Below are 27,477 nucleotides of genomic sequence, written 5' to 3'. Positions count from 1 at the left end.
TGCTAGATTGGATGCTCCCTGATTCGTGAATCTCTGGAAAAAAGCCAGTAAGTTCTTTAAAAATCACAAACGAGGAAAGTCTGAGAAACTGTCACAGCCCAGCGGCGTCTCAGGAGACATGACAGACTCAGGTCGCGAGGTGTCCTGGCTGGGGTCCCAGGACAGGAAAAGGACACTAGGGAAAAACAGGCAATCTGAATAAAGGGTGGACTTCAGTTCATAACGAGTCAATGTTGGTTCATTAATTATCAAAAAAAAGGTACCACATTAATGTAGGATGTTTACAATAGGGAAACTGGCTATGGTTTCATAAGACAGCTCTCTGTAGTATCTTCACAATTTTTCTGTAAATAGGACTATTCTGAAAAATAAAGTGTATCTTTTTAAAAGTTTAAAAAAAAAATAGAAAAGGGTTGACTGAATCAGTATCTTGGCTCTGCCATCCCGCAGGCTGGAGCCTCAGTCAAACGAGAGCATTTCTCTGTGTCAGTTTCCCCATCTGAAAACAGGGGTGGGCCGGCTTGTGACACGGCCCTGAGGACAGTGGGGGACAGCCCTCCCGGGTAAGTGGAGCCGTCCCCATCCGCATCTCCCCCTTCATCCGAGGTGGTGGTGGCTCCTGGAGTTTGGGGTGAGTAGCAACACAGGCTGGGCTCAAATGCCGCCCCCCTCCCCCAGGCCGGGGAGAGACGCGGACTCCACCGCTCGGCTCCAAGCGCATCAGCCCCACACAGCTCCCAGGACGTGCCCTGCCCGGGTGCACGCACAACACCAACTCCCCCCTCCTTCCCCCCGTGGCTACCCCACCTGGGACAGGCGCCCTGAGAAGGGGCCGCGCAGTGAGGCACAGGACGCCCCTAAGAAATCATAGGTCTCCAGACATGTCTTTAATGTCTTGCAAGGGGCCCCACAGAAGGGGAGGGAATAAATACAGAGAAGTTGTAAGATGCAGTGCGCCCGAGCCCCCAGACTGGGAAGTGGGGGGAACGCCTGTGGCCTCAGTTTCCCTCGTCTGTAAACAGGGCAGGACACACTTTGAGGCGCAGACTCTGGAAGGGACAGCGTTCTCCGGGTCTCTCTTCCCGCCCAGAACGGGAAGTCCCCGCGCCACGCAGACCTCAGGCTGGTGGATGCCGCCTCCTGTGAGGAGGGGAGCTCGGAGTGACGTGTCTATAAGTCAAGGAACCCCGCTAGGGGGCGCCAGAGTCCGGTCCCTCGGACTGAAGGCCCGCTCCCCCCCGACCAGGCTAGCGCATCACCTCCGTGGGGGTCCGCGGCCTCTTCCCTGGAGAGGACCTACCCAGGGGTGGGTCAAGTCCCCGATCCCCTGCTCCCCTCACTTTTTCCTCCACCCTGCCATCCCAAGTGGCCGTTGTGCTCCCTTTCCGAGGAGGTAAACGGAGTCAAAGGAGGGCAAACGCGGGGGCTGTCCTGGCGAGGGTCGGAGAAAGGAGGGGGCGGCGACCGCCTTCAACCCCTGACTCACTCGCGGCCCTTCCGCCACCTGGACCTGGGGCTGCGCGACAGGGGGCATCGGGCTCACTGAGCACCGGTCCGCCCGCAGGTCCCGCCTGCCACGCGCGGGTCTGAGCCCGGGGGCAGCAGCGCCTGGGTCACAGCAGGTTGATCTCGTCCAGGTAGCGGGCCAGCACCGAGTCCCGCACGTCCTTGAAGACCTTGCGGATGTTCTGCGTGTCCGTGGCACACGTGTAGTGGCTGAAGAGGCGCCGGGAGCGCGGACCCCTCCTGTCCCCGTCCGCGCTGTCCACGCAGCCGGCGTACATGCCGATGTACATGTCCAGGATGAACCTCTTGGCTGCCTCCGCGTCCTGCTTCGGGCCTGGGGGGGCGGGGAGGGGTGGGCAGTCAGGGCACGCGGTTCGTGCGGCAGGCGGGAGACGCTCCCTCCCGAGCCACGCAGGGGGATCTGGAGACCCCGGCCCAGACGTGGACTACATCAGGGCGGCAGGGGCCGCAGGGACCGGGCACCGCGTGCAGGCCTGCGCCATCTTCGGTCGGTCTAGAGGGTCACATGACCATCAGGTCCAGCCAATGGGAGCCTCAGGAATGGACTCTGATGAGTCACATGACCTGGAATGGACCAATAAGACTTGGCTCTGGGACTTTAGGCAGAAAGAAACCCTCTCACTTGGCTGGGCTTGCAACTGAGGGGATGGGTACCTGGGTGGCAGAGAAAGATCTCTCTGAGCAGTGCAGATGGGTAAACCGAGGCCAAGAGACGGGGAGGGTTGGCCACCCTGGGGAGGCAGCTGACATGCTCAGCCTCTCTATTTCTGCGTCTGTCCGCGTCTCTCTGTCTTAAGCACAATGCGAGCTAAGGCTCTTGGAGCCCAAGACCTGGCTCTGCTACTTACTAGTAGGGTTGCCTTATAGGGTAGTCCATGCAACTGCCGTGAGCCTCAGTTCCCTCATTTGTAAAATGGGGATCCTAACAGTCCCAAGCCTCCCAGAGTTGTGAGGATTCAGTGCAATCATGTAGAGGGCTCTGTACTCAATAGTCAGAATGTTATCATCATTCTTCCAGGAAGGCAGGGTACCCAGGGGGTAAGGCTGGTGGCTCCTGATCCAGACAGCCTGGGTTCAAATCCTGCCTCTGCCACTCACTGGCTGTGTGGCTTTTGGGGAGTGTTTGCACCTCCCTGTGCCTCGGTTTCCCCATCTCTGTGGTGGTAAGAAGAAAGAATTCCACTGCACAGGGAGCTTCCAACGGTGTTCGATGTGTGAGCTATTGTTATAATCACAGATGTTATTAAGTACAAAAGAGGGAAGGACTGAGCGCCAGAAGTTGGCAAAGAGTACTCCAGCCTCTGGCTGGGAGAAAAAGATGAGTCATGAAGGTTCCCTTTGATGTGAAGGAAAACAATCCTTCAAAACTGTCCACTTTATCCCCATCCCCAAATTCTCCACGCCATGTTCCCATTCCCAAGGCTGCTCAGCTGGGGAGGGAGTAAGGGCTGTCCACTATGCTGGAATAAGTTGACATCTGTCTCCCAGGCCCCCACGTCTTCTGGATCTGATTGGTTGAGAGGGGCTCACATGGGCTCTGAGCCCTAACAAGGCCAAGGGTCACACCCATGGTGATGTCAGCAAGCTTAAGAGCTGCATCTGCTTGTGTTTTGGGGTGAATAGCATCCCCCCAAGTCCTTGTCCACCCAGAACCTCAGAATATGACTTTATTTGGAAATAGGGTCTTCAGATGTAATTAGTTAGCCTGAAATGGGGTCATACTGGATTGGGGTGGGCCCAGTAGCCAATGACTGGAGTCCTTATAAGAAGAGGAAAGGCACACACACACACACACAGAAGGCCATATGACAACTGAGGAGCTCAGAGTGATGTGTCTGTAAGTCAAGGAACCCCAAGGATTGCAGGCAACACCAGAAGCTAGTGGAGATGCTTGGGACAGATGTCCCCTCAGAGCCTCCAGAAGGAACCAATCCTGCTGACATCTTGATTTCACACCTCTGGCCTCCTTAACTGAGGGGAATACATTTCGGTGGTTTTCTGCCCCCTAGTTTGTGGCCCCAGGAAATGAAGCCAACTTGTCTCCAGCACGGCTGCCATTACTCCCCTCCCTGTAGGTGGGTGCCATTTGGCCGTCAAGAGGGGAGTCTGTTTGCCTCCTTTTGAGTCTGAGCTGGCCTGAGTGATTTGCTTGACCAATAGAGTGAGGCATCTCTAACCATCTGGGACTTCTGAGGCTCCCCCGACCCAAACCGGGGCTGAAGTCTGGCTACCCTGAAACAGCCATGCTGTGAGGAAGCCCAAGCCTCATGAAGGGGCCCTGGATTAGGAGACACCAGATGGGGCCAGGGAGGGGTGCGGGGTGTGGGGCAGAAAGCAGCAGAGGGAAGGAGGGGGAGGCAGGGAGGGAGAGGGGCGCAGAGCGATCAGACACACGGTGTTAGAAGTTGGAGGGGTATCTCGATCCCGGCCACCTCAGCTGATGCCATACGCATCGAAGATGAACTCACCCACCTCAACCTTTCCCAAGTTCCTGCCCCACAAAAATGTGAGCAAAGTCAAAGGGCTGCTCTAAGCCCCTAACCTTGGGGGCAGTTTGTGGCTCAGCTGGGATATTTCCACCAGCCCCTTCACAGTGGCCCTCCAGGGAGAGTGCAAGCCCATAAGCCTGTTCCTGGGACCCACTCAAACCCCACCTCCCCGCTCTGTAGGATATGCTAAACGGTGCCATGGCCAACTCCCCCATCCTCCTCTCCAGAAGGCCAGGCCCTTTGCCCCTCGGGCTGCGCTGAGGGCTCACTCCCAAACCTGCTCCTTAGTCCTGATTCATGCGTGCTTGCCGAGACACGACCGTGGCTACCGGCACCGCATGTAAGAGGGTTGCTGTATTTGTGAAAACCGAGCCATGTGCCTTGGAAGGACTTGTCCAAAGGTCAGGCACTGGTTTCCTTTTGAATCTGCTATCTTAGATATAGATAAGATGACTATGAAAGATCGAAAAAGAAGTCTCAAAAATCGAGGCAGATTCTGGAAATAATTGTTGACGCCTTCCAGGTGTGGCTTATGACAATGAACTCTACAGCAGACCCACACGCAAGAGAGCTACAACACCTGCCTCCTTAGAGCCCCCTGCTTGAAGCCACGGCATCAAGAGAGATGGCGGCTGTCACTTTGTCCCCATTCTGCAGAGGGGGACACTGAGACTCACGGCTTGGGTCTAGAACTCAGGTCTGTCTGATCCCATTTGAAACTCCACTGACTCCGGCTGAGGTAGTCTGGACCAGCATTTCTCTTGGGAGCTGCTTTCGGGAGGTGAAAGGTTATAGAGAGTTCTAGGACCACTCACCCTGAAAACTGGGGAAGTAGGTAGCCAGGTGGGAGGTGGGGATCTTCTCCTCAAGGATGTCAGTTTTGTTGAGGAAGAGGATGACAGATGTGCTTTTGAACCAGGGCAGTTCCAGGATGGTGCCAAACAGGGCCAGGCTCTCCTTCATTCGGTTCTGGGTTGGGAGGAACAGGCAGGTTATTGCTCCAATGGCTGACTTGGCCCAGACAGGAGCCCCCCCTTCCATGTGGGGATGGGGTTGTCAACCTAACGTCCAGGAGCCTGGGGCTCCCCAGCTCCTGGCTGGGTCAGAGGGGGTGTGCCCATGCTTTTGTGTGGCCTCTACTGGTTTGACTAGTGTCCCCCACAAGTTCATGTCCCTCTGGAACTTCAGAATGGGACCTTATTTGGAAATAGGGTCTTCGAAGATGTAACTAGTTAAGAAGAGGTCATAGTACTGGGTGATAGACACTGGGGAGGGTATGTGCTCTGGTAAGCGCTGTGAATTGTGCAAGACTCTTGAATCTCAGATCTGTACCTCTGAAACAAATAATGCAATATATGTTAAGAAAAAAAAAGAAGAAGGTAGCAGGAGGGGAAGAATGAAGCAGGGGAAATCAGAGGGGTAGACGAACCATGAGAGACGATGGACTCTGAAAAACAAACTGAGGGTTCTAGAGGGGAGGGGGGTGGGAGGATGGGTTAGCCTGGTAATGGGTATTGAGGAGGGCACGTTCTGCATGGAGCACTGGGTGTTATGCACAAACAATGAATCATGGAACACCACATCTAAAACTAATGATGTAATGTATGGGGATAATAAAAGAATTAAAAAATTTTAAAAAAAACTTTAAAAGCCTTTATTTAAATAAAACTATTATGAATAGAAAAAAAAAAGAGGTCATAGTAGATTTCCACCTCTAATGGCAGAGGTCCTTATAAAGAGGGGACGTTTGGACACAGATGCAGGGGGATAAGACCATGTGACCACAGAGGCAGAGATAGGGTGACGTGGCCCAAGGATGGCCAGCGACTCCCAGAAGCAGGGAGAGCTAGGGACAGAGTCTCCCTCACAGGCTCAGGAGGAACGAGCCTGGCCGACATGCTGATCCGGGGTGTGCGGCCTCCAGCACTGGGAGAGGAGATGTCTGCGTATCTCTAGCTCCCAGAACTTCACACTTTATTATGGCAGCCCCAGCAAACTAGGACATGGCGGGTGGCTGCATTCGAGCAAGATCTGTGGCAGAATGACCTCAAATTCAATCTGTTTCATTTGGCCAGAGAGTCAAAATTTTAGCATCTGACCCTTGGGTCTCCAGACTGTGTGTGTGAAACTTTAACCCCTAAAAGCACAAACGTCTGAAACAAGCCAGGTCCTAATTAGGAGAAGAGTTCAAAAAAGAGCGATGCCCAGCCTTTCTGAATAAAAGCAGGACACCGACCCTGGGGCATGCCCTGTTTTCCCAGGCCAGCTGCATTGTGCTTCCTGGGGGCCACATCTTGGGGCTCGAGCATCCCTTTGAGAGAGAGAAAGTCCGGGGTGCTTGTGGATCTGTGTCTTGGACTCAATGCTCTGACCACGGAAGAGTGGAGGGTGGAGCTCAGAGCCACGCCAGATGCACACAGACCCACTCAAGAGTGGCAGGGGCGTTTTCTGCTCAGCTGTGCATCCCGGGGCCAGCAGGAGGCGGCACCTGAGGTGGCCCTCACCTCCTGGTTGTTCTCCTCCAGACACTGGTCGTATTCGCTCAGCGAAGCTAGGTAGATGAGGGCAATCACGTTCTCGAAGCAGTGGATCCACTTCTTGCGTTCTGACTTCTGGCCCCCGACATCCACGATCCTGCCGGGAATCACCCCCTGTCAGGCCTGATCAGAAACCCCTGCCATGGCACCCCAGACCCCAGGCACGTCCAAGGCATGTCCAGATCAATATTTAATAGCAGCAGGAATTGGTGGCAGCCTCTGGCCTCTGCTGTGTTACTGCATTTCAGCCCCGTGAAGCAGGTGTTACTGTTAACTTATTTACACATGGAGAAACTGAGGCACAGGAGGGGAGACTTTGCTGAGCTTCTGCATCGGGCTGCCTGATTTCCACCCCAGGGGAGAGGACAGCAGGTCAGACACATCTGGGGTCTGCTCTGGTTCTGGCGGGTGACCTGGGGCAAACTGCCGAACATGTCCAGAACTCAGTTTCCCCAACCGTGACGTGCGCATTGTTCTGACGGGCCAACACCATCCTCTCTGTGTGTGGCCCAGGGTGAGGGCCCAGCCTCCACCTCCACACACGGCAACAAAAGCCTGAGCCTTCCTCTTCTCTCCTCTAAGAAATGTGGGTCACTGATAACAAGGCTTGCGTCATTTCCCCAGTGATGGGACTGTTACCCAGGCGGCCAACAGGAAATGCCAGAAGCCCCAGAGCAAGAAGGGACTTGCCCCTTTGTATGGTCTGGCAACTAAGGCTGGTGCCTGTGGCTCCCGATCCCTGAGACCAACCCCTCTTGTGCCTCTTCAGATTCCCTGAAACCCCAGAGCAGAACGGGAGGTGCAGGGGTTGAGAGCGGGGCTCTGGAGACTAGACAGATGTGGGGGATGCTACTTGCCAGCCTCCAGTCTCATAGTCTCAGCTTCCTCTGAGCCCTCACTCCATGGATTAGCTCTGTCCCTGGCCTAAGAACACACTCAAGGCTTCCCACCTGAAAATCAGCACCTCAGTCCAGCCTCACCTGTGAGCTTCCCCAACCTCTATCTTCATTCCTAAACTTTGACCAATTCATCCACCCACATACTCACCCATCCATCCACCCATTTATCCATCTATCTGCCCATCCGTCCATCCACCCATCCACCCACCCACTTACAATCCACCCATCCACCCATCCACCCACCCATCCACCCATCCACCCATCCATCCACCCACCCATGTATCCATCCATCACCCACATATCCATCCATCCGTCCTGTTCGTCCATCCACCCGCCTATCCATCCATCTCTACCCACATACTCATCCATCCATCCACCCGTCTATCCATCTATCTACCCACCCACCTACCCATGCATGCATCCATTATCCATCCATTCACCTGCCCATCCACCCACCCTCCACACATCTACACCTACATACACTCACCCATCCATCCACTCGTCCATCCTTCCATCTTTCCAATCATCCTCCCACATTCACCAACTTCTACTCTGATCTTGAGCTGATCATCACGAGCAAAGCAGGAGAATCAAACTCATTCCCTGGTCTTGTGGGGCTCTCCATTAGGGGAGGAGACCGATGGCAAACAGAAAGTTATGAACCATCCTCGTAAGGACTATGAAAAGGCCAGAAGGGCATGTTCAGGGGGTCAATCTAGGGAAGCATGGGACTCAATATGGGTGAAGTGAACACAACCCCTGTGTCCAGTCCTCACCCTGCACCCTCCAGAGTTCCCTGCCATGAACCTACAGACAGGGAGCTTGCTGAGGTCACAGATAACCCTCTCACCACAATCCCAGAAATCACTGCTCTCAGTGTACTCTTCCTGATCTCGCCTTAGTCTTTGACACTGGTCATCATTCTGCCTGGATGGCCCCATGCTGCGCTGGCCACTCCCACCTGTGCCTTGCAGCTCAGGCCTGTGTACGTCCAGCCACCTCCCAGATGCCCCAGATCCCTCAGACTCTAGTGCCCTGAACGACTTCGTTGTCTAATTGAATACCCCATGCTGCTGCCACCACATATTGACCCCATCACCTTGATTCTCGGATTTTTACACTCATCTAGTCCTGCCCATTTTACATCCGAAACGATTTTTGCACCATCCCTTCATTTCCATCCCCATGACCACTGCCCTGGCCCTTACCAACCCTTCCTGCCTGGATCATGGCTCCTGCCTCCTCCTGAGTCTCCTAACCTCCAGCCTCAGCCCCTCAAGGGGATCACCTCTGAGTTTCCCCAGCCCTGAATCAATCCCTCTGGAATATCACTGACCACACAGTCTCTGTCTCCTCCTACCTAGCAGCCCTTCAAGACTTATCCCAGTGAACTCCTACTCATCCTTCAATGTCCTAATACCAATGTCCTCTCCTTAGGAAGACCTGCCCTCCTAGAGCTCTGGTCGCCCCACTCTGGGCTCTTCCAGGTCTCAGACCTGACTGCAAGGGGGCTGAAGGTGTCTAGATCCAGCTCTGCCCCCTTCAGCCTGGAAGCCCCTTGAGGACTGGGACTGGGAAACTCCTACTCATCCTTCAGGGCCCCAGTTCCTTTGCCTGCCTATAGGAAGCTTCCCCCGACTCTGGGCTGTGAGCTCACCGCAGGTTGGTCTTCTGCACGGAGAAGCAGTACTCATTGATGCCGGTGGTAGGCATGCGGCTTCGGAGCACATCCTGTGCTGTGGGGATGTAGCCCTCCTCGGTGATGCGCTCCAGGTGGGACAGGTAGCTGTGGAGTGAGGAGCCCTGAGGCCCAGTCTTGCAGACTTAGTTTGTTTCTCAGACCCCCCACCCAAAGCCCAGTGAGGCCCCTGCTCGGGGAGGGGCCAGGATCTCTGGGTCTGCAGGTAGCCCAGAAGCATCACCCTGACGCTGTGGGAACATTGGGAAGAAGCCGTCTCACCCTCAGAGCAGCAGGACCTCAAGGACAGTGTGAACTCAAGAACAGTCTCACTGTGTGGGGGGGTCACCTTCGGGGAGCTGTCACCCAGTGGCACTGTCCCAAGAAAAGCCCCAGCTGTCACATCACCCTAGATGCCCAGCATGGTACTCAGGACAGTGTCACTGTGTGATGATGAGCAGCGTCACCCCAGGAATGATGTCACTGCAGATCAGTGCCCCCCCCAGGAATGACATCACTTTGGAGCAAGACCATCCATAGCCAGCCCACCCCACCGCATGTCCCACATCAGGAGCCCACCAGCCTGGGCCCTGTCTGTCCAAGAGCAATCCCTAGGAGGAGTTCATCAGTGGCTGCCTCTCAGCTGTGCCCTGCACCCCACACCTGCCGCCTGTGGGCCCCCGACTCACTACACGGCCGAGTCGAGCAGGTGGAACTCTCGGCGGCGCTCATAGCAGGCCCGGATGCCGGCGTCCCTCCACAGCCACTGCATGGCCACGGCGTAGCGCTTCTCGAAAGTGGTCACTTTGTATGGGTCCTGGCTCATGACCAGACTGGCATAGTGCTGGGGAGGGATGCACGGGGCACGTCAGGGGTGGCACCACCCTACACACATGCCTGCAAGCCACCTCCTCTCTCTGCTACAGAGCCCCCTGCACACTGCTGTCCCGCTCCACCCCTCTGCTCTGCTCCTTCCTTCCCACACGAGTTTGTCCCCAGATGGAGGGCAGAGGGGCCGCAGAGAACACAGGTGGACGTCAGTTCTGGTTCCTGGACACCTATGAGTCAAGTCTCTACAGGTGCCCCCACCACAGACTAGATAACGCAATGAAGCCCCGTGGCCAGGTCTCTCGGGGAGGTAGAGGCACGTGGAGCCTGAGCCGCCTGCCCAGTGGCTCCACGTTCTCCTCTTCTTCCTCACAGCAACCTCCTCTCCATCTCTCCTCCTTTCTTTCCAGCAAGAAGGCATCAGTGCTGATCAGACTCCTGCGCTGGTGTGGGCACACATGTGGGTATGTGAGGGGGGGGGCTTGCATATGCCTGTGAATCCGCGTGTGTGTGGGTGTGCATCTGGGCACATGCATGTGAGCTTGTGTGGATCTGTGTGTTCCTGAGAGTGGGAATGTGACTAAGATGGCCACGATCTCTAATTAACCCTGTACTGAGGTCCTTGCCAGTGCCATACGACGGGGAAAAGAAAGGAAAGGTGTCAGGTTTGGAAAGGAGCATGTTATGCTGTGGTTATTCACAGGTAACATGATTATATGTAGAAAATCCAAAACAGCCTAGAGATGAGCTATCAGAATAAACCGGTTAACTTAGCAAGGTCCCTGAATGCAAGATCAATAAACAAAACTTAAATGGGTGGCTATATATTGACCACGAATCAGTGGAAATTTTTAAAAATTTAAATCCTCAAAAACTAATGATGTAACGTATGGTGATTAACATAACATAACAAAATAAATAAATAAAATAATAAAATTTAAATCCGATTTACAGTGGCACTGAAAGATATCAAATACCTAGGAATAAATCTAACAACAGATGTGAAAGCTCCCTACACTGAAATGTAGAAAACACCACCAAGAAAAATTTAAAAGATCTAAATAATCGGAGGGCTATGCCATGTCCGTGGATTGAAAAACTCAGCATTTTTTTTAAGCTGCCAATTCTCCCCAAATTAATCTACAGATTCCATGCAATTCTACCAAAATCCCAGAAAGGTGTGAAGGGGTGTGTGTGTGTGAGCAAAAACTGACAAGATAATTCTAAACTTTATGTAGAAAAGCAAAAGGACCCAAAGTAGCCAAGACAATTCTGGAGAAGAATAAAGTGGCAGGATTTACACTAACAGGCTCGAAGCCTAGATATTAGGAAGCTACAATCCTTAACATGAAGTGATATTCATTCAAAGGTAGATAAATTGACCAATGGAACAGAAGATCATTAGCAGGTCCAGGCACATTTGAACACTTGATTTATCACCAAGATGAGACTGTGGTACAGTGGGAAAAGCATAAGAGGCACTAGCATGATTGAGTATCTGTCCTGGGGGGAGCAGGGGGCGGGGGTGGTGGGATGGAAGGAAAGAAACATAATCCCTGCCTCACACCCTACACAAAAATCAATTCCAAATGGAATGTAAATATAAATATGAAACAATAAAGCTCCCTTTAAATGACAGCAATAGAGAGTCTCATCATGACCTTGGGGGGAAAAACATCTCAATCTGGCTCCAACCTCCCCCTCCAACAACACACTATTAACCAGAAGATTGACACACTGGACTTCATTGAAATTAAGAGCTATTCATCCAGACACCATGAAAACAGTGAAAATGCAAGGAATGGATGGGGAGAAAGTATTTGCAAAATACATAACAAAGTGCTCATATCCAGAACATACAAAGAATCTGCTACAAATCAGTAAGAAAAAAACTGACAATACTTTTTTTTTTTTAATGGGCAAAACTAAAAACAAAAACAAAAATGGGCAAAAGTTTTGAACAGGTGCTTCACAAAATGGAATACCCAAGTGTCCAACACGTATATGAAAAGCTGTGCAGCCTCCTTATTAACCAGGGAAATGCGAATCAGAACCACAATGAAATAAGACCAAGAACCCACCAAAATGGCTAAAACGAGGGGACAGCATCAGGTGTTGGCTAGGATTTGGGGCAAGCAGAACTCTTCACATGCTGCTGCTTGGGGACAGTTTGGTGCTTCCTCTTTACCTAATCCACTTTATGATCCACATCGACTTCTATGCAGATACCCAACGGAAATGCACAGTTTTGCATAAAATATATATGGTAGAAAGGAACAAATCACAACTATGCCCCCAACGATGGAAGAATTCCAGATGCACTGTGCAGTGCCAAAAGCCAGACATGGCAGAACATTCCGTCTAATTCCATGTAGGAGAAGTTCAAAAATAGGCAATATGCTGATGGGAGACGGGATAGTGGTTAGCCCGGGGGGGGGGGGCGGGTAGCGATGTCGGGAAGGGGCCTTTGGGGACACGTTCTGCTTCTTGTCCCGGGCAATGGTTACACAAGTGTCTTTGCTTTGTGATCATTCACTGAGCTCGCCAGCTGGCTTCTTTGGCACGTGTGTTACATCGCAATAAAAAACGTTATTCTGTAAAGCAAAGCAGCATAACCAAAGGTGGTGGTGTGGTTGGTGGGTGCTTATCTTTGGTCTTCCACTTGTGGACTGTGAAAATTGAGCCAAGTGTCTCCCCCTTCCTTGAGCCTCCTGTTTCTCACCTAGGAGATGGGGACGATGGCACGCAGCTGGGAGGGGTTTCGTCCCATCTACTGATGCTTACTGTGCCCTACTACACTCCAGGCACCGTTTTGAGAGCTTTCAGCACTTTTAATAGATCACATTCTTCTATCAGCCCTGTGAGGAAGGTTCTAACAGCCCCAGTTGCTCTTCTGAGGTCCTTGGACCAGCTCAGATTCAAAATCACAAGCTTTCTGATTTGAGAAAGGTGATGTCACCTCACACCTGTTGGAATGCCTATTATAAATACCAAACAAAGGACAGGTGCTGGCAGGGATGTGGCAAAGCTGGAACCCTTGTGCCCTGTTGGGGGAAATGCAAACTGGTGCAGCCGCTGTGGGAAACAGCATGGAGGTTCCTCTAAAAAATTAAAATAGAACTACCGTGTGATCCCACAATTCCACTTCTGAGTGTCTAACCAAAAGAATTGAAATCATGATCTTGAAAAGATATTAGCTTCCCGTGTTTTCTGTAGCACGATTCACAACGGCCAAGGTGTAGAAACAACCTAAATGCCCATCAACAGATGAATGGATAAAGAAAAAATGATGCGTGCATGTGCACGCATCCTCACGCTGGAATATTACATAGCCTTAAAAAAGAAAGGGATTCTGCAATAGATAACAACACTAATGAACCTGGGGGACATCGTGTTAAGGGAAATAAGCCAGTCACAGAAGGACAAACACTGCAGGGACATGGTCCCACCCTGAGGTCCAGAGGGTCCCACCCAGCTTGAAGCCCAGCAGGAGAGGCCCCAGGATGCTCACACTGCTCTCAGGCCTGCTGAAAGGGATCTGCAGCCGGTCCATAGCCTCAATCATGGCCCACATGGAGACGAAGATGTTCTGGTAGACGAGGGGCCGGAAGCCCTTGCGGTCCTCCTCCGAGTAGCCCGCCCCGTGGATGATGCGCATCTGCTTGATGAACGTGCTCTTGCCGCTCTCACCAGGCCCTGGGGAGGCACACGAGCAGCTCAGCCCTGGGGCTCCCGCCACCCACCACCCAAGCCTCCAGGGCTCAAATCCCGGCTCAGCCAGGGCCGCACTCTGTGACCCTGGGCGAGCGCCTTCACCTTCCGGGCCTCAGTTTCCCCAGTTGTAAGACAGGGTTCGCAACAGACCCTGCCCGCTAGCTCCCAGGAAAGGAGCTCACTGTAAGGGGCTCCCGGGGGGGATCAGCAAACTATGGCCTGACGGCCGATCCAGCTGGCTGCCAATTTCTGCGTGGCCAGCAAGTTTTTACAGTTCGTATGGTAGCTTTTGCATCTCTGATACTTTTTACAGTTGTAGTTTTTACATTTCTAAATGACGGAAAGGAATTAAGAAAAAAAAATACTTTCGTCACACGTGGAAATGATATGAGATTCGTGCATCAGTGCCCATAAATAAAGTTTTATTGGCACACAGTCACGCCCGTGTGTGTACAAATGGTCTATGGCTGTTTCCTCACCACAACAGCAGAGCTGAGCAGGTGGACAGAGACCGCCTAGCCCCCAGCACTGAAAATACTCACCATCTGCTTGTACAGGAAAAGCTCGTGGACCCCTGGCCTGCAGCATGCCTGGACACAGTAAGAGCTACACTGGCGTTCACTATGCTCAGTAACAGCAGCATTGACTCTAGTTAGAACTGCTGTTATTATTATTTGCTATGATAATTTCGGGTAGAGAAACTTTTATGAAGGAAATACAATAGAATAAATAGTGTTTAGCTGACTATAGCTGAATGCCAGGGAAGGCTTTTCAGTGAAGGTGACTTGTGGAGTTGAGATCTGAAGTCTAGGAAGGTTGCTCTTGTGCCAAGATGTGGAGGAAGGGCACATCATGCAGAGGGCACAGCCCGTGCAAAGGTCCTGGGGCAGAACCAGGCCTGGTGTGTTGGAGAACAGCGAAGATGCCATGTGGCTGGAGCAGAGTGGGTGAGGGAGAGAGAGGGAGGAGGGGAGGGCAGGGTGGGGATGGGGCAGGTGGTGCAGGGCCTCAGGGACCACGGAGAGGACTTGGACTTGGACTTGGACTTTGATTGACCCCAGGAAGGTGGGAGCCCTGGAGGGCGGTGGGGAGTGGTACTCCTGTCCCAGGTCCTCACAGGCATCCTCTGGCGGGGGGTGCAGTGAAGACAGGCTGTGGCGGGCAAGGGCAGGAGCAGGGGTTCCGGGGTGGAGGTCTAGCTAAGTGATGATGGGGGCTGCACCCAGGTGGAGAGAAGGGAACGTTTGAGAGATGTTTGGAAGATAGACTCAACAAGACCTTGCTGAGGGACCAGAGGGGTCCTTGCAGGGCCAGCTACACAATTTGCGGGGCCAAGGGCAAGATGAGGCCCTTTTGAGCCCAGGGCGCTGTGGGCCTGCCCCGGCCTCACACCCAGGAAGCTGGCCCTGGGCTTGTGACAGTAACACTTGGATCTTCAACAGCCCGGGGCTGGAAGCTCAGGGACCAAGGCTCAACGCCCCACTGTCTGAGCTCTGGACTCTCCCTCTCTGTGTGCCTCTGTTTCCCCTTTTGTCACGTGAGTGTGACAGCCAGGCAGGAGGTGTGGGACCAGGAGGCCCCTCCAACACCTTCCTGCCCTGCCCAACTCCAGGGGGACACTGGCAGGGGGTCCTTCCAGGGACAGGGTGGCAGACTGGAAGGAGGAACAGGAAGCAGCAGAAAAGGAAGGGGTGGTCTGGTTGGAGCCCAGAAAGAGGAAATGGGGCAGAGGGAGCAGAGGTTGGGGGGAGGGTGGGAAGCAGAGAGAAGAGGAGGTGCCGTCTTGCATCACCGCCCCCCAGAAGCTCCCTGTCCCCACGTATCTGAGGGCAACAAGGGCAGGCCGGGGTGACACCAGGTATTCGTTAAGTCCACTGGACTCGAGGTCCAAGAGAAAGAGGTGTTTTTCTCTTGTCCTGAGGGACATTGGCAGGGAAAGGGGAGAGTGGCCAGGCTGTGAGTCAGGTGTGCGGGCCAGGCTGGTGGAAGGTTCTGCACGGCGCTCATCACCTGCTCTTGATCCTCGTCCTGGGAGGGTCCCTGCTTTGTGGTGGGACTCAAACCCATGAAGTATTTAGGGGTAAAAAGCTGTCAGGCCTGCAACTTACTTGCAAACAGTTCAGGGGGATAAAAAATGAGTATGTAGTGTATTAAATACACGAGTATATAGTAAAACAAATTATAGATATAAGTATTCGTTATATAAATTACGAATATACACACATATCTGGATACATAGAGTGTGTACACAGAGAGAGAGGGAGAGAGAGAGATGGAGGACAGAGGGAAAATGGTAAAATGTCAACATTTGCAGAAGAATCGGGCGCCACTTTTCCGCGAGGTCTGAAAGTATCTCAAACTGAAAAGTGAGGATGCTGAAGGGGACGCCCGAACAGAAAAAGGGCCCCAGCGGAAAACCAGTCACATTCCGAGTCGGGCATGAATTTCCCAGCCGTGACAAACGTGCTGTACTCTCCGACATGTGAACTCGAGTGGAAGCCGTTTAGGAGTCAACAGGAACCCTCTGTACTACATTTGCCATTTTCCAGTACATCTAAAATTATTCCAAAATAAAAAGTTTCCCCCAAACACCCAAACACCCCACGCCACGGGTCCACAGGCTGAAACTCTCCAACGCGGAGCCGTATGTGTCTGAGATTACGGAACTTCTTGGGTTCTAGGAAGGGATGCATCCAGCTCACCAAATGTCCCTGCGGGGGGAATGTCCGAGAGAATATCACAGCCGGAGTCAAGCCGAGGAGCCCGGGGCGGGGGGCGGGGGGTGGGGGAGAACACCCAGCCCCCGGAGCACCCGCAACACAGCATGCAGCGGCGGCCGTGAGCCCGGCCCGAGGGACGGCTCTTGGCTCACTCTTCGTGTGGGGAAACTGAGTCCCAGATAGGCTGATGGGATTGCCGTGGGCCATGCAGCTGATAAGTGGCCGAGCTGGGACGTAAACCTCGTAAACCTCGTTCCGTCTGAGTCCTGGGTTTTAAGTAGGATACCAGAAAGATCCCCATAAAGATAATCACAGCGAGCGTGATTTAGCTCTTGGCGTCTGCCCAGCCCTGGGCCAAAACAGTCCGTGCCTGTCCTCAGTCGATCCTCACAAAGATTCCCACTGGCTTACCATCTGCAGATGACACCCAAGGATCAGAGAGGTGAGGTGATTTTCCCAGGGTCACACAGCCAGAGGAGAAGCAGAGCAGTAAACCCAAGCCCTTACGGTCCTGAGCCAACAAAATGGGATACGGCCAGCCAGCCGGGGCAGGCATCACCCGAGTATCAGACGACGTCACCCGAGTATCAGACGACGTCATCCGAGTATCAGATGACGTCATCCGGCCGCAGACACTCAGAAGCTGGACAGCTCCTGCGGGGGGGGGGCGTACTGAGGCCAGTGCAGGGGACCGCGCCCTTTGCCCTCTCAGACCTTGGTCTCCCCCAGGAGTGTGGAGGGCAAGCACAGGTCTCACAAAGCAGCAGCTAACTTGCTTTTCTTCTCTTCTCTTCTGTTTCATTAAAGGGAAAAAAAAAAATCCTGGTCACCGCCCACAAGATGGATCGTGTGACTCACGGATGGGTCACAGGCTGAAGTCTGAGCACTCCAGCGGGTGGAGCCCCCTCTTTGCAGCCCAGGGCTATCCTGAAGCCAGGAAGGACTCTGGAACTTCTCCAGGCCCAGGCTCCCGGTCGGCTTCGGGACCCCCCACCTCACCCCGTGGGGCTGCGGGCCACAGGGAGAGCTCTGCCCACCTGGCGGGTCAGAGGGAAGTGACTGCTTCCTTCTGGGGATGGGTGAGGAAGCGGAATCTTGCAGACACCAGGAGGGGCTGTGCCAACCCCGGGCATCACGAGACACCGTGAGCCTCCTTCCCTAGTGGGTGGCCGCTCCAGGAAACGGGGCCTCGGGGTCACAGGGAGCCAGGCCTGGGCAGCTGGAGGGCAGGCAGCTTGACATCTATGTCCAGCTCAGGCTCAGACAGGCTGCCGACCCCAGCCCAATCCTGTCACCTCCCTGGGCCTCAGTTTCCCCATCTATCATTGGGGAATCGGGGCTTTTCTCTCCAGGGGCACATTCACAGGGAGGTCAAATGCATGGGCTTTGGAACCAGAATTCTAGGTTCTGATCCTGGCTGTGTGACCTTGGGCAAATTGCTTCACCTCTCTGGGCCTCGGTTTCCCCATCTTATCTACCTCAGGCGCTGCGGACAGAGCTGGCGCCTTTAATGGCTTCATTCTGATGCCCCACATTCCCCAACAGCCAGTCGCTTCCTGTCCAGGACAGATCCCTGGCCCCTCAGCCCACTTCCTCAAAAAGATCAGCCACCTCCAGGAAAAAATAACTTTTGGATTCAATTCCTGTTTTCAAGAAGGAAGGGGTGGTGTGAAGGCTGCCCTCGGAGCTGGGGGTGGGGGGGGTGGTCAAGACCACAGTCCATAGCGCGGTCCACAGGGCCACCATCAGCATGTGGGACATGGACAACCTCCCCTCCCCCCACCTGACACCAGCAGAAGGGGCTTCCTGATGCGGGGCTGGCCCGGCGTGGTCAGAGCCGTGTAGGGGCAAGGGACCGCCCAGCTCTGGTGCAGCTCCAGGGAAAATCGCCCCTGAAACAGGACTCACCATCCCCTTATTCATTTATAAAGTTTGCTCTGGGCATCCGCTCTCTGTCGGGGTCACCATGCTCCCGGGCCGGATGCTGGGGACCCTGGGAATGAACGAAAGAGACATGGTCCCCACCTTTGTGCTGTTTGCTGTGTCACTGGAGAGACAGACAATGAAGAACAGTGAACAAGTCTAAGAGAATGTCAGTGGGTGAGTGCTCGGAAGAAAGATCAAGTGGATCAAGTGGAGGAAAGAGAAGGGTGGATGACCTTTGTAGTCAGCGAGTCCTGGAAGACTTCTCCGAGGAGGAGACACATGGGCCATGCTGCCTGGAGTGAGAGCACCAGCTGTGCGGAGGCGTGGGTGATGCTGACAGGTCCTAGCAGGAGAACAGCATGTGCAAAGGCCCTGAGGTTCGGGTATATGAACTTGAGGTGTCCAAGGAAAGATCACCGAAACTGATAAACCCGAGCCTGATGGACGGAGGAAAAGCAAGCAGATGGAACCAAAGAGAGGACACCACCCCAAATGCTCTGGGCCTGAAAAGGATGATGAGGGGCCTGTGGTAGACAACTGGATGCCCATCCCTTTGACAGCTTCGAAGAAACGGGCAAGTGCTTTGACAGGCACCGACAACCAAAAACAGCCTAGCTAGCCCTAATAATATTATTATTAAAAAGTAATCAATCACACATCATCTATCATACCTATTATTGCTGTAATAACCTACCTGGTCTGAAGAAATCAGAGATAGCTATTAAAGTAATTAAATTCTTAATTAAAAGCTTCCAGGCTCAGACAGCCTCATTGGTGATTTTACCAAAGTGGTGGGTTTTTTTGTTTTTTGGGTTTTTTTTATTTGACAGAGAAAGACACAGCGAGAGAGGGAACACAAGCAGTGGGAGTGGGAGAGGGAGAAGCAGGCTTCCCGCCGAGCAAGGAGCCCGATGCGGGGCTCGATCCCAGGACCCTGGGATCATGACCTGAGCCAAAGGCAGACGCCTCACCGCCTGAGCCACCCAGGCGCCCCAGATTTTACCAAAGTTTAAGGAAAACAAAATAGTCCATGAAAAAAAGCAAAGAAGCCAAGTGGCCACCAAAGGATTATGGGAGGAAGGAGTAGGAGCTGGGGTCTGAGAGGCCACGGGGCCAGAGCCTGGACCCGACAGGCCATCCCCGTGCCAGCTTCCTTGGAAAACTAAATGCGGGGGGGGGTGTGTCTTTTACCGGAACTGCGTGTAAGACTAGAGTGAGAAGGGCCCTGATTCAGGCGCGGTCCCAGGGGCCCCATGCTTTCACTCCTCGGGGTCCTTGGGGTCCTTGCCCACCGAGCCAGGGAAGAGTGAGGCCAGCGCACAGATGGCCAGCCTCCTGGCCCAGGGCCGGCCGGGCGGCAGCTGTGACTCGGGGACACCTGACACCTTCCCCACACCCCGCCCCCCACCCAGCTGGGGCTCAGGTTGTCCCGTGCAGGGCAAGGTCCGTGGGGAAAGGACATGCGAGCGGGACAAGACTTGGAGCTTCCCAGGGCCGCAATCTCAGAGCCTTACAACCCGCCGAGCCCGTCACTCCTCCCTCCCACCCTGTTTTCTTTTCCTCCTTGCTCTTCTTGCCGCCGGAAATTATTTTATCTGCTCGTTGGTTTACGGGCTAACGTCTGTCTCCCTCATGGCAAGATGAGGTCCACGGAGGCCGGGACATTGCCCATGTCCGTAGCTGCTGCACCCCAGGAGGTATTCACTGTTTCTTGATTGAATGAATGAATGAATGAATGAGTCAACCGCCCGTCACTCAGGCAGGGCCGACTGACAATGCTCTGCCCAGGGGACTCCGCGGATGGTCAAGTCCTCCGTGGGGCGGGCCGCGTGGCCGGGGAGAGGGCGGGAGGGCCTGTGTGGATGGCCAGCCGGCGAGGCCTGGGCAGGCTGCAGACCTGAGCTCCTGACTCTGCAGCCGGATCCGGTAGGGCGTGCTGGGCCTGCCACCCCCGGGCCGCCTCCGCTCCGGCACTCGCCCTGCCAGGCGCCCGGAGCCGGGTGTCTCTGTGCCTCGGTCTCCGCGCCCAGAAATGGGCTCCCAGACTCTGCCAGCCTGGTGGGGGCCCCGTCCCGGTCCCCGTCCCGGTCCCTGCCGGCCCCGCCGGCCCCACTCACCCAGCAGCAGCAGCTTCAGCTCCCCGCGGTCCCGTTTCTTCTGCTCCAGGAGGATCCTGTTGATCTCCTGGTCGATGCGGGCCGCTGCCTTCTCGTCCTCGGTCAGGCACCAGGGACAGCAGCTCCAGGTCAGCGAGTGGGCCATGGTGGGGACCTCAGCGGGCACGAGGCGGCATGGCCCCGGCCCCGGGGAGGGCACCCCGCCCGGCCGGCCCGGGGAGGGCTCCTGGCCGCCGCCGCTGCTCTCTTCTGGGGGGGTCACCCCCAGGGACCCCTGACTTCCCGGCCTCGGGCACCGGGCGCCCAGCTCAGCGAGGCCTGAGTGCCCAGCACAGGCGGGCGGGGGCAGGAGGAGGAGCCCAAGAAGGTGTGGAGGTTCAGGGCTCCCCGACCATCTCCAGACCTGCCCGCCCAGCCCTGCCAAACTGGTTGAGGGTGGGTGCCCCTGGGGAGGGCGGGCTGCCCTCAAGGAAAGGCCCTGGCCACAGTCAGCCTACCACAGCGTCTGCTGGGCCCTCCTTCCTCATTCTGGAGAAGGGGGTGGACTCCATCCTCCCTGGGCCTCTGACACCGCCTCCGGGCTGGCCCCGGGCCCACCCCTTCTTCCCCTCCACGGAGCCAATTAGGAGACATCATCAGAGGGCCAATAACAATCTTTTTCAAAAAACAGTGAAGGCCAGGGCTCCCACGTATGAGAGTTCCTGTTACCCCGCATGTGCAGATGAGCAAACTGAGGCACAGAGCCAGGAAGTGACGTGCCAGGACAGCCCCGACAGCGGCAGCAGAAGGACCAGACGGGGCTGGGAGTCCGCGGGGCCCCGGGCTCCAAGCGCTGACCAGGCAGCCCTGGGGAGGGGCTGTTCCTTCTTCCTGCAAATATTTACTGAGCGCCTACTGTGTGCCAGGCAAAGGACAAAAGGACAAAATCCCCGGCCTCCCTGCCTAACATCTCAGATAAAGACACGGACGAAGAAACACAGTTTTTAAACATATTCCAGTCTGTTGGGTGGTGATACATTTATTCTGAACAAAAAACAAAGCAGAGCAGGGGGCAGGGGATGTTGGGGTGCTGGGGCTTTAAATAGGGGGTCAAGGAAGGTCACACTGACCGGCATCAGAAGAAGGAGCTGAAAAGGCAGCCTGGGCGTAGGGGGACCTTGGGAGTTGAAGCCGTTCAGGGAGAGTTCAGGGACTCTCCGGGCGAGGCCACGGGGCCACCTGACCCTACCCCCTGAGCCCCCAGGACCCTAGAAGCAGGATGGTGACAAAGCAAGGGGAATGTCACGGCCGCTTCCTGGACGGACGCTCGCAGCAAAAGGGGAGGTCTTGGGTTGTCTCCAATCCCATAGATCTTTGCCCTGTTTGGGTGCAGAACCCCCTTTAAGAGGTTCTAGAAAGCTCTAGAAAGTTCTGGAAAACCCCTCCCCCTGGAGGTACGCATAATTCGGGAGCCTCTGGCCACCTCTCAGATGGTGGTAGCAAGGCTCAGAGAGGGTGAGAGAAGAGCCTGGATCACACAGCAGCAACCGTCGGCCCTCCCCCACGCACGGCCGGCGAGACTGTGCAGTTTTCTTTGCTGTTGATTCATAACGAATGGCAGATGGGAAGTTCGATAGGGCCCCCCCACCCCGCGTTGGGTCACTGGGGCTGGTAGGCGCTGCCCTGCTCACCCGCCCTCCCGCCCACAACCGGATGGCTGTGAGGAGAGGTGCTCCCCAAGGCTGGAGGCCTGAGCGACTTCCCACTCTTGGGGCCGATGAAGAAAAGCAGAAGTAGGTCTGAGCCAGACAGAGCTGGGAGGGCCGCAGAACAGAAAGAACCAGCTTGGCAAAACCAGGAGGCCGGGCTGAGTCACAGACGCACAGGACACGGAGGGGCCCCCCCTGCCAAGTGTTTCCCCCAGGGGACACCAGGCCGCCACAGGCCACAACAGGACCAGGGTGTGGGGGCCTTGGCTTACCATCTTCCGTGGCTGCCAGGGGCCTCAGAGAAAATGAACCAGCTCCTCCATCCCCACCCCTCTAGTGGCCCAGCCTCTGAGAATCTCTCCAGCTTCAAAATAAATCTCCTTTCTGGTCCCTTGACAGGTGAGCTGCTTCCTTTCTCCATGCCAGCCGCCGTGTGGGACATCTGTCATGTTTCAGTTCATTCGGGAATACCAGGGTGAGCTTGGGTGCATATTTTTAAGACACACACACACACACAACACATAAAACATGAATATACAACGTAATAAATTCTTGTGAAACCAACAACCACGTGATCGGCACCCAGGCGAAGACGAAGGATGTCGTCAGCCCCAGGAGGGTGCCCAGATGTTCCTTCCTTCTGCCCAGCGGCCCATACGGCTCCGACTTCCACGGTATCCTGTGTCCAGGGAGCACTTTTTGGTAATAAGATTTATCTTGTCCTTCATTTCTAAAATTTACATGGCGCTGTATTCACTTTCTTGGGTGTGAGGTTCTACGAGTTTCGACAGAGGTACAGACGTGGGAATTACCACCCGCACAGTGGCCAGGATGTGGCTCCATCCCCTGAAAATCTCCCTTCAGGTACCCGCCCCCCCGGGTCCTCAGACCCTCACCCGGCTCCAGTCCCTGGAAACCGCTGATCTTCATTGCCATGATTTTTAAAATATTTCTCAGGATGTCTTATCAAAGCAAGCCTACTCTTATGTAGCTTGTCAGGTTGGCTTCTCCCCCTTAGCGTTTGAGATTCACGTCTTCAAGCAGGGGTCCCAGGCCTCCTTCCGACCGCTGAGCGGCTGTGGGACACCACCCAGCAAGGTTCATCCACAGAACACGGGGCGCTGTTTCCCATGCAGGGTGATCGTGAAGATCGGCTGCTACAAATACACGTGTTCATTTCTCCAGGATAAATCCCTCGAGGTGGGATTTGCAGGGCCAGGGTCTGCAAGGCACCGTGAACGGCTTCCCAAAACCGCCACACCATTGTGCATGGGCAGCCACGATGGATGACACACCATTGTTGCTCGGCGTCCTCTTCAACACGTGGTGGTGTCCGTATTTTTCATTCTAGCTATTCTAAGATGTGCGTGATGGTGTCTCCTTAGGGAGTTAATCCGCGTCCCCCCGATGAACTAACGGTGTCTAGGCGCCCTCCGTGTATCCTCCTCGGGGAAGGATCTAGTCACGTAATTTGCTATTTCTTTTACTGCGTCGTTGTCTTACGACTGCGTTTGGGAAATTTTTGTACGATCCTGATACAAGTCCCTTATTGGGTATGTGGTTTGCAAATATTTACTCCTAGTCCGTAGGTTGGCTTTTCATCCCCTTAACTATGTCTTTCATGGAGCAAAAGTTTTAAATTTCAATGCTGTTCAATGCCCATTTTTTAAACTCTGTGGATCATGCCTTCGGTGTTTTATCTGAGGATTTTTTGCCAAATCCAGGGCCGTGAAGATGTTCTCTGTTCTTTTCTTCTGGGAGTTTTACCGTTTTGCACATTACATTTATTTTTTTTCTTAATTTAAAAAAAATTTTTATTTATTTATTTGAGAGAGAGAGATAGCGAGAGAGAGCAGAGCAGGGAGGAGAGGGAGAAGCAGGCTCCCCTCCAAGAAAGGAGACTGATGTGGGACTCGATCCCAGGACCCTGGGATCATGACCTGAGCCAAAGTCAGATGCTAAACGACTGAGGCACCCAGGCGCCCCTACACGTTACATTTAGATCTACGATCCTCGTGTTCATTTTTGTGTAGGTTGAGGTTCTTCCTCTTCTTCTCCCTCCTCCTCTTCCTTCTCCTTCTCCCCTTCCTCCTTTTCTTTCTCCTCCTCCTGCATGTGGACGTTCAGTTGTTCCAGCACCATTTGTTAAGAAGACTGTCATCTCCTTTCAGGCCCTCCACATCTTGCCTTGTGTATCTCGTGCATCCCCACCTGAATCATCTTGTCCTCTGGTGAGTTGATTCTCTTAGGTAAAGTCCCTCTTTGCTTCTTCGCTTTTCTTTACTAATTCACAACCGAATTAAGCAAACCTAAACATCGTGTTTCATTTCTGCCAGTTTTGAACTTTATCTGAGTAGAATTGCACAAGATGAACTCCGGAGAGTCTAGTTTCTACCCCTGACTCCGCGTCGCATGTGGTCGTTAAGTCCTCAGTCCTCACGGCCGAGTATCCCCCCATCTCTTCATCCATTCTTTTGTTTTTCTGATCAGCGTTTGATACTTGTGATGTTTAATTGACATGACTTTGTATCGGTTTCAGGTGTACAGCATACAGACCCAATATTTGTGTTATATTGTGAAATGATCACCACAGTGGGGTCCAGTTAACGTCTGGACCCACATGTAGTCACATTCTGTTTTCCTGGGATGAAAAAGCCTAAGATCTACACTCAGCAGCTTTCAGATATGTTGAGTACGATCCCCATGCTTCGCTATCCTCCTGTCGTACTGTTGATGGGCGTCTGGTTAAATTTCAGCTCAGGGCTGCACTGAGCAAACTGGCTATGGGCACTCGGCACACGCCGTCTGGTGACCGTCTGTCTGACTTTCTGTGGATAAATACCTGTGTGTGGCAGTGCTAGGTTATGAGGTATTTCCCAGATACTATGTTTTGCCAAAGTGCATGCACCAATTTACACTCCCACGAGCTCTGGTGAGTTTTTGTGGGATGCATTCATTCCTTCCCTCCCTGTCTCCTTTATTCATAGACGACATGCTCCTTTCTGCTTCTCCGGTACTAAAAATGTCCCTTCTGCTTCGGGCGCCTGGGTGGCTCGGTTGGGCATCCGGCTCTTGGTTTCGGCTCAGGTCATGATCTCAGGGTCCTGGGACCGAGCCCCATGTGAGACTCTGTACTCATCAGGGAGTCTGCTTGGGATTCTCTCTCCCTCTCCTTCTGCCCCCCCCAACTCGTGCACACACGCTCTCTCTCTAAAATAAATAAATCTTTTAAAAATGTCTTTTCTGCTTAATGAAGAATAGGATATTTACATCATTTCCAAGTACCTCCCACTCCTCAGATGCCGGGAGTCCATGGCTGTCCCTCCCTGGACCCTGCCCTTGGCCACACCTAAGGTCATGCCCACCCCCAGGAGTGGCCCAAAGGCAATGCTGGGATCCCAAGTTTTTAACTGATGAATCATTTATTTGGATAAGACAAGAAAGTCTTCATCCAGCGATTCCCACTGCCAGTTTTATATTCAAAAGAACGGAAAGCGGAACTCAGGTACTTAATATCTGTGTTCATAGCAGCATCCTTCACAGCAACCAAAAGGTGGACAGGTCAACAGGGCAGGCTTCGTGGGTGTGCAAACCTGGCCCTGCAGGTTTTCCGACTTGAAATTCTCCTACTGTTCTCCTACCGCGCTGTCATTTAGCCCCTGCCTGAGCCTAGCTGGACAGGCTGCGGCTGGCGCCCAAGTCCCGCAACCGCTGGCCTACCGTCAGGGCAGGGAACTGGCCACTCGGTGCCCTGGTTTCTCTATCAGAGCGGGATGAGAGGTCCTCCCCCGGAGAAAATGCGCTTTAGGGCTGCAGGGGGGCGGGGAGGCCAGAGAGCTGGCGAGCGGCACCTGCCGGCCGCGGGGGGCATGACGTCCAGGTGCGCCAGCAGTCTAGCGGGGCCTGCTCCTCCCCGCCGCCCACTTCCCGGATCCTGCCCCGCCTCTGCCTCCACCTGGTCAGCCCCCATCACGCCCGCCAGGACCAACGCAGTCCCCTGCACCCTGGTCCCCAGTCCCGCCCTCACCCCCAAGTCCACCCTCCCCTCAGCGGCCACCAGAGGGCGCCCGTGAGCACCCGAGTCAGGTCCCGCCCTGTTCAGCCCACAGCCCTCCAGGACTTCCACCTCCCTGGGGCCCAAGTCCTCCCCACGCGGTCCCCTAGGCCCTGCACGACCTGCTCCTGTCCCCTCCGCCGGCCCTCCCCTCCTCCTTCTCTACCCCTCACTCACTCTGCTCCAGCCACACAGGCCCCCTGGCTGTTCCTCCAACATGTACGCCCAGTGCTGCCCCAGGACCTTTGCATAGGCTGTGCCCACTACCGGCAATGCCCTCTCCTCGTGTCACTATTGTTACCCATCCTGCCCTCCCGCTCTATTTTTCTTCATAGATTAAGTCCTGGTGGCGAGGCTACCTCCTTCGCCATACCGCAGTGCCTGGGACAGTGCCTGGCACCATGGGCCTTCAAGGAGTATCTGACAGGCAGACAAGGGAATAAAACCAGAGGAGGATGTGCAGAAATTGAAACCCTTGTGCACAGCTGGTCTGAGTGTGAAACAGGGCAGACACTGGCAAAGGGGTTGGTGGTTCTTCCGAAAGTTAAATCGAGAACGACCATATGATCCGGCAATCCCACTTCTGTGTCTGTACCCAATAGAACTGGAAGCAGGGTCTTGAACAGGTATTTGCACACCCATGTTCACTTCAGCACGATTCACAATAACCAATAGGTGGAAACAACCCAAGTGTCCACTGATGGAGGGACAGTAAAGCAAAAAGTGGTTCATCCATAAAATGATTATTCAGCCTGAAGAAGAAAGAAAGGGACTCTGACCCCTGCCATGACGTGGAAGGACCCCGAGGACACCAGGCTCAGCGAGAGAGCCAGACCCAGAAGGACACATCCTGCAGGACCCCACTCCCAGGAGGTCCCCAGAGGAGTCCCGTCCACACAGACAGAGAGGAGAGGGTGGGAGCCGGGGCTGGGGCAGGGGGTGGGGAGTCCGTGCTTCACGGGGACAGAGTCTCCGTGTGGGGAGATGGAAAGTTCTGGAGACGGAGGGTGGGGTGGCTGCAGGACGGTGTGAGTGTGCTTCATGCCACTGAGCTGTGCACTTAGAAGATGGTAAATTTTATGTTATGTGTACTTACCACTTTTTAAGAAGGAAAAAAGCCCGAGAGAAGACTGCAGAGACAGGCCCAACCTCCTCAGTTTACAGAAATAAATACAGAATGTCCAGAACCTGGGCTCCTCAGTCCCCGACCCCCAATCGGGAGGCACTTCTCTTGCCGGACGGTCCAGCCCGGCAGTACAGACAAATGAACTTGAAGTCAGGGCCAAGTCGGGGAACCTCA

At 54.3% G+C, this 27,477-nt stretch overlaps 1 protein-coding gene and 1 long non-coding RNA gene across 2 annotated transcripts; one reads left to right on the top strand and one right to left on the bottom strand.

The window, feature by feature from the left end:
* Positions 1-874: 874 nt before the first annotated feature.
* Positions 875-20,966, bottom strand: GNA15 (G protein subunit alpha 15). Its single transcript, XM_006744798.3, has 7 exons — positions 20,436-20,966; positions 13,470-13,654; positions 9,820-9,974; positions 9,110-9,238; positions 6,521-6,650; positions 4,832-4,985; positions 875-1,840 (listed from the first exon to the last, which is right to left on the bottom strand). Exons 1-7 carry the CDS (start codon positions 20,578-20,580, stop codon positions 1,614-1,616), a joined length of 1,125 nt encoding a protein of 374 aa, XP_006744861.1. The 5' UTR covers positions 20,581-20,966; the 3' UTR covers positions 875-1,613.
* On the top strand, positions 19,860-22,648 carry LOC145723632 (uncharacterized). Its single transcript, XR_014148878.1, has 3 exons — positions 19,860-20,015; positions 20,485-20,563; positions 22,523-22,648. It is a non-coding gene; the product is annotated as an uncharacterized LOC145723632 (long non-coding RNA).
* Positions 22,649-27,477: the final 4,829 nt, after the last annotated feature.

The sequence above is a fragment of the Leptonychotes weddellii genome, chromosome 1, assembly GCF_054177405.1.
Source record: "Leptonychotes weddellii isolate Sample4059 chromosome 1, ASM5417740v2, whole genome shotgun sequence".
NCBI lineage: Eukaryota > Metazoa > Chordata > Mammalia > Carnivora > Phocidae > Leptonychotes > Leptonychotes weddellii.
Note: the sequence above shows the minus strand (reverse complement) of the source record. Positions and strands in the feature narration are given on the sequence as shown.

Bases quoted from the DNA above. Each gene is read 5' to 3' on its own strand.
- GNA15 (XM_006744798.3), bottom strand. From the start codon at position 20,580: ATGGCCCACTCGCTGACCTGGAGCTGCTGTCCCTGGTGCCTGACCGAG. The intron at 13,655-20,435 runs GTGAGTGGGGCC...GTGCCTCCCCAG, and splicing joins GCTGAAGCTGCTGCTGCTGG to GGCCTGGTGAGAGCGGCAAG. The intron at 6,651-9,109 runs GTGAGCTCACAG...GATTCCCGGCAG, and splicing joins GTGCAGAAGACCAACCTGCG to GATCGTGGATGTCGGGGGCC.